The sequence below is a fragment of the Littorina saxatilis genome, linkage group LG2 (genome assembly GCF_037325665.1).
Source record: "Littorina saxatilis isolate snail1 linkage group LG2, US_GU_Lsax_2.0, whole genome shotgun sequence".
NCBI classification, from domain to species: domain Eukaryota; kingdom Metazoa; phylum Mollusca; class Gastropoda; order Littorinimorpha; family Littorinidae; genus Littorina; species Littorina saxatilis.
In genome coordinates this window covers 30,638,362-30,650,861 of record NC_090246.1, presented here as the reverse complement: position 1 = coordinate 30,650,861, position 12,500 = coordinate 30,638,362, and the positions used below count along the sequence as shown (strand labels likewise).

General features: G+C 41.4%; 1 protein-coding gene across 1 annotated transcript in view; it reads right to left on the bottom strand.

Moving 5' to 3' along the window:
- Positions 1-4,669: 4,669 nt before the first annotated feature.
- The window catches only part of LOC138952642 (uncharacterized), a gene marked incomplete at its 5' end in the record, with an annotated part of 15,533 nt that continues 7,702 nt past the window's right edge, over positions 4,670-12,500 (bottom strand). The window contains 5 exons of the mRNA XM_070324348.1: positions 4,670-6,009; positions 6,482-6,652; positions 6,850-6,961; positions 9,773-9,961; positions 11,472-11,640. Of these exons, the coding sequence (XP_070180449.1) occupies positions 5,959-6,009; positions 6,482-6,652; positions 6,850-6,961; positions 9,773-9,961; positions 11,472-11,640 (692 nt within the window). The remainder of the gene's footprint in view (positions 6,010-6,481; positions 6,653-6,849; positions 6,962-9,772; positions 9,962-11,471; positions 11,641-12,500) is intronic.

Here is a 12,500-nt window from a genome sequence, read left to right as displayed (position 1 = left end):
GTTTTGGTCCCGCTGGGGGGGGGGTGCAATTGCACCCATTGCACCCCCCCCCCCCCCAGATCCGCCCCTGCTATATATACACACACACGCGATCGCGAGCGCGCGCGCACACACAAACTCAAACACACGCGTCGATTTACCGTGTTTCAAAAATAGGAATATAGCCTAGAGCGCACAGCCTACATCAATACACTTACTCAAGCCTAATGGCTCACAAGAAGTAAGCCTACGTTAAAAAGAAAAGTGTCTTCATTCAACTATAGAATGTGCCACGTTGAGCGTGCTCTCAGGTTCTAACCCACAACTTAGTTTTTAACGGCCTGCTCATAGATCTGGAGAAGGGAAAAAAACAAAACATGTGCATTAACTTCTGTAATTAGTGCATCTCGAGTTGTGTAAGCTATCATTCAGGCCATATGAACCTGCGATACGGAATGTATTCCACATTTTTTAGCAACAGTACATTGCATAAAGCATGCATTTTCCATGCTCTTCTTTCTTCCACGACACAAGATCAAATGTTTGGTGTCTATTCGATTCATACCCATTGGAGAGTAACGACAGGCTTTTAAAGATGCCACCCTTCTCGTGCAAATATTGATGTACGGTTCATGCACCACCGCAGATCTTCCCAGGCTTTTACATGGGACCCTTCCCTTTCGACACATACCAGAAATCAACAGCGAAGCGGGTTTCTAGGCTGAACTGGATTTTTCTCTGAATTAACTGTAAGGTATGGGATATGATAAACAACGGGAAGTAACCGTTCTAAATGCATTGGACATAATAGAGTAAATGAGAGTTATTCGGAACCATTCTCCTGGCACCTGAAAGAATAACAAGCATTGAAATTAACACGAAACTTTCATCCTTTTTACATTTAGTCAAGTTTTGACAAAATGTTTTAACATAGACGGGGAATCAAGACGAGGGTCGTGGTGTATGTGTGTGTGTGTCTGTGTGTGTGTGTACATGTAGAGCGATTCAGACAAAACTACTGGACCGATCTTCAAGCAACTTTCATCCTTTTTACATTTAGTCAATTTTTGACTAAATATTTTAACATAGACGCGGAATCGAGACGAGGGTCGTGGTGTATGTGTGTGTGTCTGTGTGTCTGTGTGGGTGTGTATGTGTAGAGCGATTCAGACAAAACTACTTGACCGATCTTCATGAAACTTGACATGAGAGTTCCTGGGTATGATATCCCAAGAATTTGTTTCTATAAATGTCTTTGATGACGTCATATCCGGCTTTTTGTGATAGTTGAGGCCGCACTGTCACGCCCTCATTTTTCAACCAAATTGATTGACATTTTGGTCAAGCAATCTTTGACTCAGTCCGGACTTTGGAAGCTTAAATATCAGTTAATTACTTTTCTCATTAAAGTTGTCATTAAAAACGATGTTTCACTTACAGAACAAACCATCATTGCATTGTATTCCTCGTCTTCTCCTGAATTCAAAAATATATAGATATGTTATTTTTACTTTAAAAACGCGCTCAGAATTAAACAAAATAGATTGAGTATAATGTTCGCATGCTTCGCGGAGACGAGCGTGACCCGTCTCGGTCTTCGGGTATGGTTAGCCGAGAATATCTGAATGTAGTCTCGCCGATGTCTGGTTTTTGGAGTTGATCTTTTTGTTTGATGCCTACAGATTGAGTAAAAAAAATTAAATTGCTTCAAGAGACTTGTTTTTCTTTTTGTCAGGTATGAGATTCATCAAGTTTTTAAAAAATCACATTCTTCACAGAAAGCATCCCTGTTGTAGATTTGTGGTTTAGTTTCAGATGGAAAGATAATGTCATCCCTTGTAAAAGACTCGGCGGATCTATGAGGATTTTTGAGATGGCCTAAACGAGAAAGATGGTGCCTTTAAAGCTTTATATTTGCTGGGAATATCCTTGTGCATTTGGGTTGCCGAACACAACCTTTATAAGCACTAGCATCTGAGCAACGTGTTTCAATAGGGAACAGCCAGGTTTTGATTAGGTCTACGTGTGACGTTTTTGAAAACTAATCTGTTCATTGTGAGTTGCTGTACCATAGACATATTCATATATATTCTGTCGCCCTTTGACGACGAAAGTATTTTTGAGAGAGTTACTGAACTACGGAAAAGGTGAGTTTGTTTCCTTTGACAACTTAGTCACTGGCTGCATGTGCATGTATATGTTTTTAAGAAAAAGAAACGAAGACTCATCAACTTGGAATTTTGTTTTGTTCTGTGACAGTCAGCACCACTGGATAACATTCTATTTTATTATTTTAGAATGAAGTGGCAATCCGAATTATGAACACGGGCTGTCCACAATTTCAATAAGAGCTGTGTTCTGGGGTGGAAAAATATATATCTTTCAATAAAAATAATCTCAGGTATGAATGTATTATGTTGAAGCATTACAAAACGTCAAATGGTTTGTCATAAGGAAGCATTGTTTGGAGTTGTTTGTGTTTGTTTGTTTGACTGTTTGTTTGTTGGTTGGTTGGTTGGTTGGTTTGTTTGTTTTTCTATTCGCCCGTTCGTTCGTTCGTTCGTTCGTTCGGATTTTTTGTTTTGTTATTTTGTTCGTTCGTTCTTTCTGTCGTTCGTTCGTTCGTTCGTTCGTTCGTTTGTTCCTTCCTTCCTTCCTTCCTTCCTTCCTTCCTTCCTTCATTCATTCATTCATTCATTCATTTATTTATTCATTCATTCATTCCTTCCTTCCTTCGTTTATTCATTCATTCGTGTGCTATTGTTTGTTCGGTCTTGCCTTCCTTCCTTCCTTCGTTCTTTTTCTTTGTTTGTCTCCCTGTCTGTGACGTTATGCCTGTTTCTGTATCTCCCTATTTGTGTGACTGGCTCTGTTTCTGTCACCGTACAAATCAAGGTCTTTAAAATGCTAGTTAGTTAGCGGAAGTAGTTTCATACTGATAAATAAAACTCGTGAAAGTGATGAAGATATGGGTTTTTTGTCATTGTTGTTTTCCAAGTGATCGCATTAAGAACGTGAAATGTTGATATTTATTTTTTAATAGAACGTTATTCAACATATTTCTAGTAAAAGCTGACTTTATATACTCTGAATTTCAGACGGCAGAAAAAAATCTTTATCGACATGAAGAAAGTGCCGGGTCTATTTCTCGTCTTTCTCAACGAACTAGCGTACTCTGTGCCTATACACAACCAAGATCCAGACTGCACAAAACTAACGACAGTCAATTCAACAACATTTGATACACCTGCAGCCGTTGCCACAATGTTTGCTGCAGTCATGCGTCCACCTTACTTTGGCCCTTCATATAGTCAAACACCAGCAACGCGAAAGTTTGACACACAAGGCAGAGGACGGCGCAGTGGTGAAACGCCTGGAATTGGACCGCCTGGTGGCGGACCTGCTCCTTCAACCACAATAACAACTCTTGTTCCTTCAACAACGAAAACAACTACCACTACAACTACTACAACTCCTGCTCCTTCAACCTCAAGATTAACTACCGCTCCGTCAACCCGAACAACAACCCCTGCTCCTTCAACCACAACACCAACTTCAACCACAACACCAACTTCAACCACAACACTAACCCCTGCTCCTACAACCACAACAACAACCCCTGCTCCTTCAACCACAACAACAACCCCTGATCCTTCAACTACAACAACAACCCCTACTCCTTCAACCACAACAACAACCCCTACTCGTTCAACCACAACAACAACCCCTGCTCCTTCAACCACAAGTACAACCCCCGCTCCTTCAACCACAACACCAACCCCTGCTCCTTCAGCCACAACAACAACTCCCGTTACTTCAACCACAACAACAACCCTTGCTCCTTCAACCACAACACCAACCCCTGCTCCTTCAACCACAACACCAATCCCCGCTCCTTCAACCACAACACCAACCCCCGCTCCTTCAACCACAACAACAACCCCTGCACCTTCAACCACAACATCAACCCCTGCACCTTCAACAACAACACCAACCCCTGCACCTTCAACAACAACACCAACCCCTGCTCCTTCAACAACAACACCAACCCCTGCTCCTTCAACTACAACAACAACCCCTGATCCTTCAACCACAACACCAACCCCTGCTCCTTCAACCACAACACCAACCCCTGCACCTTCAACCACAACACCAACCCCTGATCCTTCAACCACCAGAACAACTGTCGCTCCTTCAACTACAAGTACAACTGTTCGGTCATCCACGTTCACTCGCATGACTGTTGATTCATCGGCCAAGGTAACGAGCGGTGCTAGTTTCGACGTTGACACGACCACCGCTTTGCCAGCTAGCGAGACAAGTAGGGTTTTTTCTCCAGAGGTGTGGGGTATTGCTATTGGCCTTCCTGGTGCTGTGCTGTTTCTCTCGCTGTTGCTGGGCACTGCCGTCTGCTGTTGCAAGAAGACTTGTGCTCGAACGTTAAGTGTAGACCCTTGCTGAGGGGGGAGCTGCTGGCTTGGTCATGTTATTAACTCCCTTATTAGCTGTCTTTCTGTCTAACGCTGTGTGTTGTTGGTATGTCTTTCTGTGTGTCTTTATGTCTGTTTCTGTACCATCTAAAAGCCAAAATGTGTTTTATAATTTTCTCTCGACAAAAAAATTAGTGATTGGTCAGTTGATTTTTTTTATTCTTTGGAGGTGACTTGATGCTGGACCATTTTTGTAAAACATTTTGCTGGCAACCTCACTTTCGTATATCACGTATTCTTTAACAATAAGAGCGACCAATCAAATATGTTTTTATTACAGAATAAATCATACAGTCATGCACTTCATGTAGCTAACTCTGTCTCTTTCTCTTGTTCTCTCATCCTCTTCAAGCAAGGCACGTTATGTATGGATACCTACAAGGTCTCTCTCTCTCTCTCTCTCTCTCTCTCTCTCTCTCTCTCTCTCTCTCTCTCTCTCTCTCTCTCTCTCTCTCTCTCTCTCTCTCTCTCTTTATAAAAATCACCCACACACGGTTATAGACATACGAACAAGACAGTCAAACTGTACAACAACACGCTCATAATGGACGGGACATAATGCAAATATGCAAATATATATACATGCATCTGCTACATAAAAACCCCATCTACTACATGTATAATATATCAAAATATTATCGTCAATATTTGTCCATATAAACTAAGAACACTTACAAAATAGTTCCTCGGATTCAATTCTGGATCCCCTGCCCACGAGGAACAGACACGCACGTGTACAAAAATCGAATTCGTACAAAAAATTAAATACTGGACGCAGAATATTCACATCGTAAGGAATGATCAACTTGAGCAAACCATTTTATCATCACATCCATTGATGGCTTTGTTATTATTAATAGTAATCGTTATCAACTTCACCCAAATGCATCAAAATATGGGAAATGCACAGTAAATTCAATATGTATACATGTATGTTGTTGCTGTCTGTTCTTGTTTGGTTTTATTTATTCAACAGACACTTCGAAGAGAACGGAAAGTTTGTTTTTTCTTTGTTACTCCAAACAAAAATATATCATCAGTCCGGTTGCTTGGAAAACGCAGTTATACATCGTACAATAGTAAAGGTTAGCGATTTTACATCTGACGTCATTGTTTTGACATGTATGCAAAACAGCTTTGCTCAAAATAGATATTACACGAATAAATCTAACATTCGGTACAAAATGGATATATATATAGAATCAAAGCTGATAACACAACAACAACAAAAACGTTTCCTTTAACGATACATCCTTCTATGATGAACAAAATAAAGATAAAGTTCTTCTTGTTCTTCTTGTTCTTGTTTTTCTTCTTCTTCTTCGTTCATGGGCTGAAACTCCTACGTTCACTCATTTTTTGTACGAGTGGGTGTTACGTGTATGACTGTTTTTACCCCGCCATGCAGGCACCCATACGCCGCTTTCAGCAAAAAGTACGTAAAAAATATATTGAAACATTTTGTTCAACTGTCAAGTTGCCGAACTTCTTATTCGTCGTGAAGCGGTGTGGTTGAAACGTGGGGTCTCTGTATTGCAAACTGCAAATGAAGATGCAAATGATTTTTTATAAATTAAGTTCATATTCGATCAAACTGAGTTCAATAACAATTTAAAACTAGCTTCAGTGACTGAATTGACTTAAACTGATGAGGACTGAATTAAGTTAATTGTCAGTGAACACTCACGCAATCCAATAATTTTAAGCTAATAATAATTTATTTATTAAAACGAGAGCACTGAACACATGAAGTCAATAAAATTAATGCTAGTTCCCGGGAGGTAGTTTCATACTCTTTTCAAACTATTACATTTTCCTATTTCTGTCTCTCTATCTGACTCTCCCTCTCTCTCTCTCTCTCTCTCTCTCTCTCTCTCTCTCTCTCTCTCTCTCTCTCTCTCTCTCTCTCTCTCTCTCTCTCTCTCTCTCTCTCTCTCTGAGATCACAAAACATACGAGCACATATCTCAATCACTATAACATCATCCCTCCACACACATCCTCCTCCCTCACCTCCGAATCCAGGTCGATGTTCCCCAAAGAGGGAGTGCGGCGTGTGTCCTGTGACCTAGTTTGTGTGTCACGGGTTTCACGTGTGAAATTGCTGCGAGGTGTCTCGTAGAAGCGATACACGGAGTGGTCTGGCTCCACATGGGTCAAGTAATACTCAGCTCCGTGTGAGGGCTAGGAACACATAAACGCATGATAAGTTTTATGCATCGCAGGCTAACAAATTCTGAAAAGAAGACATGCATACATTTAAAAAATTAAAACAATTAAAAATTAAATAATGTTGTTTGTATGAATCATGATAATTATTAGTAGCAATAAAATGGTCTTATTTAATCAGTCACACGAACACACACACAGTCCTTGCGTACCTGATAAGCTGCGTTGTCGTATGAAGTCCGATATCTTGGCGCGATGACAGATCGTCGGTACGTCGTTTGTCGGGACGCCACGTCGCCTGTTGCACCTTGCATCTCGTATAACCTGCCAAACACAAAAGCAAAACATGAATATATTCATAAAATTAACCCGTTTCAAACACTGTAAGGCTGTTACCGTATACTGCTGACAGAGGCCTTAAAGCTTTCTCAAAAGGTACATAATTTATTCCTTTTAGCACATTAATCTCAAAGTCCCCCGCGGGTTAGGGGGAAGAATTTACCCGATGCTCCCCAGCATGTCGTAAGAGGCGACTAACAGATTCTGTTTCTCCTTTTACCCTTGTTAAGTGTTTCTTGTATAGAATATAGTCAATGTTTGTAAAGATTTTAGTCAAGCAGTATGTAAGAAATGTTAAGACCTTTGTACTGGAAACTTGCATCCTCCCAGTAAGGTAATATATTGTACTACGTTGCAAGCCCCTGGAGCAAATGTTTGATTAGTGCTTTTGTGAACAAGAAACAATTAACAAGTGGCTCTATCCCATCTCCCCCCCCCCCCCCTTTCCCCGTCGCGATATAACCTTCGTGGTTGAAAACGACGTTAAACACCAAATAAAGAAAGAAAGAATTAATCTCAAACCAGACAAACTGCTAAAGTTCCAAATTCCAGAAACAAAAAAAAACAAGCAAGAAAACAAAAACCACACACCACACTTTATGTTGAATCAAATGTTACTACAAAGAATTTACACATCCTTGACAAAGTATGACTCATGTAATTCAAAGCAAATGTAAATGTCTTGTTTTATTGTAAAAAAATTAAGCATTCCAATAACTTACATTTCCTGAATTAAAACCCATGAATGGACAGATATTGGAAGGTTTAATTTATGTCAAAACAAAACATTGCAATGACGTCGTTTTCAACCGTTCAAGGTTATATCGCGACGGGGAAAGGTGGGAGATGGGATAGAGCCACTTGTTAATTGTTTCTTGTTCACAAAAGCACTAATCAAAAAATTGCTCCAGGGGCTTGCAACGTAGTACAATATATGACCTTACTGGGAGAATGCAAGTTTCCAGTACAAAGGACTTAACATTTCTTACATACTGCTTGACTAAAATCTTTACAAACATTGACTATATTCTACACAAGAAACACTTAACAAGGGTAAAAGGAGAAACAGAATCCGTTAGTCGCCTCTTACGACATGCTGGGGAGCATCGGGCGTTCCTCTGTCTGTCCCCTTTAAAGACCAATGGGTCGAAGTACATTGGATTGTAATGTTTTATTTGTTCACAAATTAAATGTTCCATTAGTTCTACGTTAGCATTGTATCGGTCTCTGGATAACATTTTCTGGTGTTTGTTTTTAAATCATGTACACTACCTCAGATCTGCTCAGGATTTGACATGGGATACGATCATCCATCCACTTCAACACGTATAAACAAGTCGCGTAAGGCGAAATTACTACATTTAGTCAAGCTGTGGAACTCACAGAATGAAACTGAACGCACTGCATTTTTTCACAATGACCGTAGTCCGCCGCTTGTGCAAAACGGAGTGAAACTGACGAGCCTGTTTAGCGAGGTAGTGGTTTCGCTGTGCTGCATAGCACGCTTTTCTGTGCCTTTCTTCGTTTTAACTTTCTGAGCGTGTTTTTAATCCAAACATATCATATCTATATGTTTTTGGAATCAGGAACCGACAAGGAATAAGATGAAATTGTTTTTAAATCGATTTCGGAAATATAATTTTGATCATAATTTTTATATTTTTAATTTTCAGAGATTGTTTTTAATCCAAATATAACATATTTATATGCTTTTGGAATCAGGAAATGATGTAGAATAAGATAAACGTGAATTTGGATCGTTTAACCAAAAAAAAATTATTACAATTTTCAGATTTTTAATGACCAAAGTCATTAATTAATTTTTAAGACACCAAGCTGAAATGCAATACCGAAGTCCGGCCTTCGTCGAAGATTGCTTTACAAAATTTTCAATCAATTTGATTGAAAAATGAGGGTGTGACAGTGCCGCCTCAACTTTTACAAAAAGCCGGATATTACGTCATCAAAGACATTTATCGAAAAAATTAACAAAACATCTGGGGAAACCATACCCAGGAACTCTCATGTAAAATGTCATAAAGATCGGTCTAGTAGTTTACTCTGAATCGCTCTACACACACACACACACACACACAGACAGACACACACACAGACAGACAGACACACATACACCACGACCCTCGTCTCGATTCCCCCTCTACGTTAAAACATTTAGTCAAAACTTGACTACATGTAAAAAAATCAACAGCCTGGCTTCTTCTTGTACAAATAGAACAAACAGACAAACGAAAACAAGAACACCTTCCCCACCACCACCACCACCACTGGTTGGTCCGGTGTCAGAATAATGTGACTGGGTGAGACATGAAGCCTGTGCTGCGACTTCTGTCTTGTGTGTGGCGCACGTTATATGTCAAAGCAGCACCGCCCTGATATGGCCCTTCGTGGTCGGCTGGGCGTTAAGCAAACAAACAAACAAACCACCACCAACAACAACAACAACACCACCAACAACAACAACAACATCACTACCACCACCAACAACAGCAAAAACAACACCAACAACACCACCACCACCACCACCACCAACAACAACAACAACATCACTACCACCACCAACAACAGCAACAACAACAACAACTCTACCACCACCACCAACAACAACAACAACAACATCACTACCACCACCAACAACAGCAAAAACAACAACACCAACAACAACATCACTACCACCACCAACAACACCAACAACAACTCTACCACCACCACCACCAACAACAACAACAACAACAACACCATCACCATTACCAACAACAACAACAGCCACACACTCACGAGTCATCAAGGGGGACCTTGTTCCGTCGTCGTCGCTGGCAGCAGGCACAGAGGCAGCAGGTGACGAAGAGAACGATGAGGACCACCACCCCGCACACCCCTCCCGCTATCCCCGCCACCCACTTCACCTTCATCGACTTGTCGTCGCACTGGTCGCCAGAATACTCGTACACGCTGCTTGAGCTGCACCTGAAAGAATGCAAAACCAAAAGAATTTGAGAAACATTGAGAACAAGAAATTCCTCCGAGGTAGGAAAAACACCCCCGTCCTTACCATTCTCACTGCCACCAACTGAGAAGGTTATTTCCCTTTGACCATTAATATGTCCCTCTATAAGTCCTTGTAGAATCTTAATCCACCAATAACTCCCCAACCGTGTGTTTGACTGGTCCCAATTTTTGTAAGGACCGTCTCAGGAATGTATAGAACCTGTTCACCAAGTTTGGTGACGATCGGTCCGTTCATTCTTGAGATCTATATGCGAACACAAACACACAAACAAACAAACAAACACATCGACCGAATCTTATACACACCCCTATACCGGGGGTGTAATAACGCGTCCTTAAATGTATACGCTGTAAGCAACAAGAGTCAGTGACAGTTTTGCGGAACCAGTGTCCTAGTGTACCTGAGAGAATAACGACAAGCATTGCTGGGAATGAACTGGCGATTCTGTATCCCCAAAAATATCATACGACAAGAATTCATACCCGATAAATGGTGTAATTCGATGATAAAGAATATCTCAGCTAAGAGGATATATTTAAGCGCACGGTTCTTGTGCGCTTGAATTTCAATTCTTCATTTGTCGTTAAAATGAAGAAAAAAATGACATGCAGCCGTAACGAAGCGTACGAACGCACGTACGCGCGCGCACCTATACTCACACGCACACTCACTCTCTCTCTCTCTCACACACACACACACACACACACACACACACACACACACACACACACACACACACGCGCGCGCGCGCGAGCGCACACGCACGCACACACACACGCGCACAAACACACACACACACACACATACACACAACACACACACACACTTACACACATACACACACACACACACTGACACACACACACACACACACACACACACACACACAAAAGCACACACAGCATGGCTCTTGTGAGCTTGAATTTAAATTCTTCTTTTGTCGTAAAATGAAGAAAACATATACATGCAACCTTAACTAAGCGAACGAACGCACGCACGCGCGCGCGCACACACAAGAGTGCCCTCGGAAAAATAACTCAGTCATTCATGTTCATTCCCCGGGTATATCAGTTTCCATAGAATCAACTTACAAGCACTCCGGCGTAGGTGTCCCGTTGAGATGTTGAATGAAACAGACCCCGTGCTATTCACACACGCACACACAGACAAACACACACACACACACACACACACACACACACACAAACACACACACACATATATAGAGAGAATACTACATGGCTTGCTGTGTCGTACCAGATTTACACGAGTTGTTTTTTTAAATATTGAACTGCGAGCGAAAGCGAGCTGTTCACTATTTGAAAAAGCAACGAGTGTAAATCTGGTACGACACAGCAAGCCATGTAGTATTCTGTTTTTATCCTACATACGTGAAAATATATATACACACACACACACTGAGGTCAAAAACATACCTTCAGACAAATAACTACTTAATCAACTTACAAGCACTTCGGCGTAGCTGTCCCGTTGAGGTGTTGAATGAAACAGACCCCGTGCTGTCCACAGTAATGTCCTTCGCACTTGTACAGGCACGAGTTCTCTCGACAGTTGTATAGAGGGCCGCACAGTTTTCCTCCCTCACTCTTACACACATCTTCAATCTTGGCAGCGACTGCAAGAAAAAGTGCAGCTGTGAAAAATATACTTCAAGCGGAAGAGAAAAAACGATTGTAATGAAGTAGGCCTACGTTTTCATATGAGAAGATTCTTTGCACACACATAAATAAAAACAGTTGGTACTCAAGAGTAAATTTCCTTGACGATTTAATGATTATTGTAATTGGGGCAATCAACGGTCGGAAAAGATAGGTTTAGCTTGTAGCGTGTTCAGAGGCAAACACAAATGAATCGCTTGTCAGTTTGCAGCCTCGTAGAAAGGCACCAATGTTCTTGATTCAGGAAGGAAGAACGTTAGTCTCTCTCTAACTTTCTCCACACACACACACACACACACACACACACACATATATATATATATACACACACGCGCGGGCGTGCGCACATGCACACACACACACACACACACACACACACACACACACACACACACACACGGCACACATACACACACATACACGCACATACGTACACACACACACACACACACACACATACACACACGCAAACAAACACACACACACACAAACACACAAACAATATCACACACACACACACACATACACACACACACACACACACACACACACGAACACACACACACACACACACACACACACACACACACACACACACACACAAAGGGGCGGATCACATCATTTTTAAGGGGGGCTTTCCAAATTCCTTTTTAGGGACAATTCGACGACGCGAAGCGTTTAGTTGAGGGCGCGAAGTGTTCGAACCTCCTAGGGGAGACAGGTGCAATGCCTCCCCCCCCGAAAAATGTTGATAAAAACAAGGAAAATGGAGCAATCAGGTGCAATCTGAGCCACGAAACTTCCCCCAATACACCTT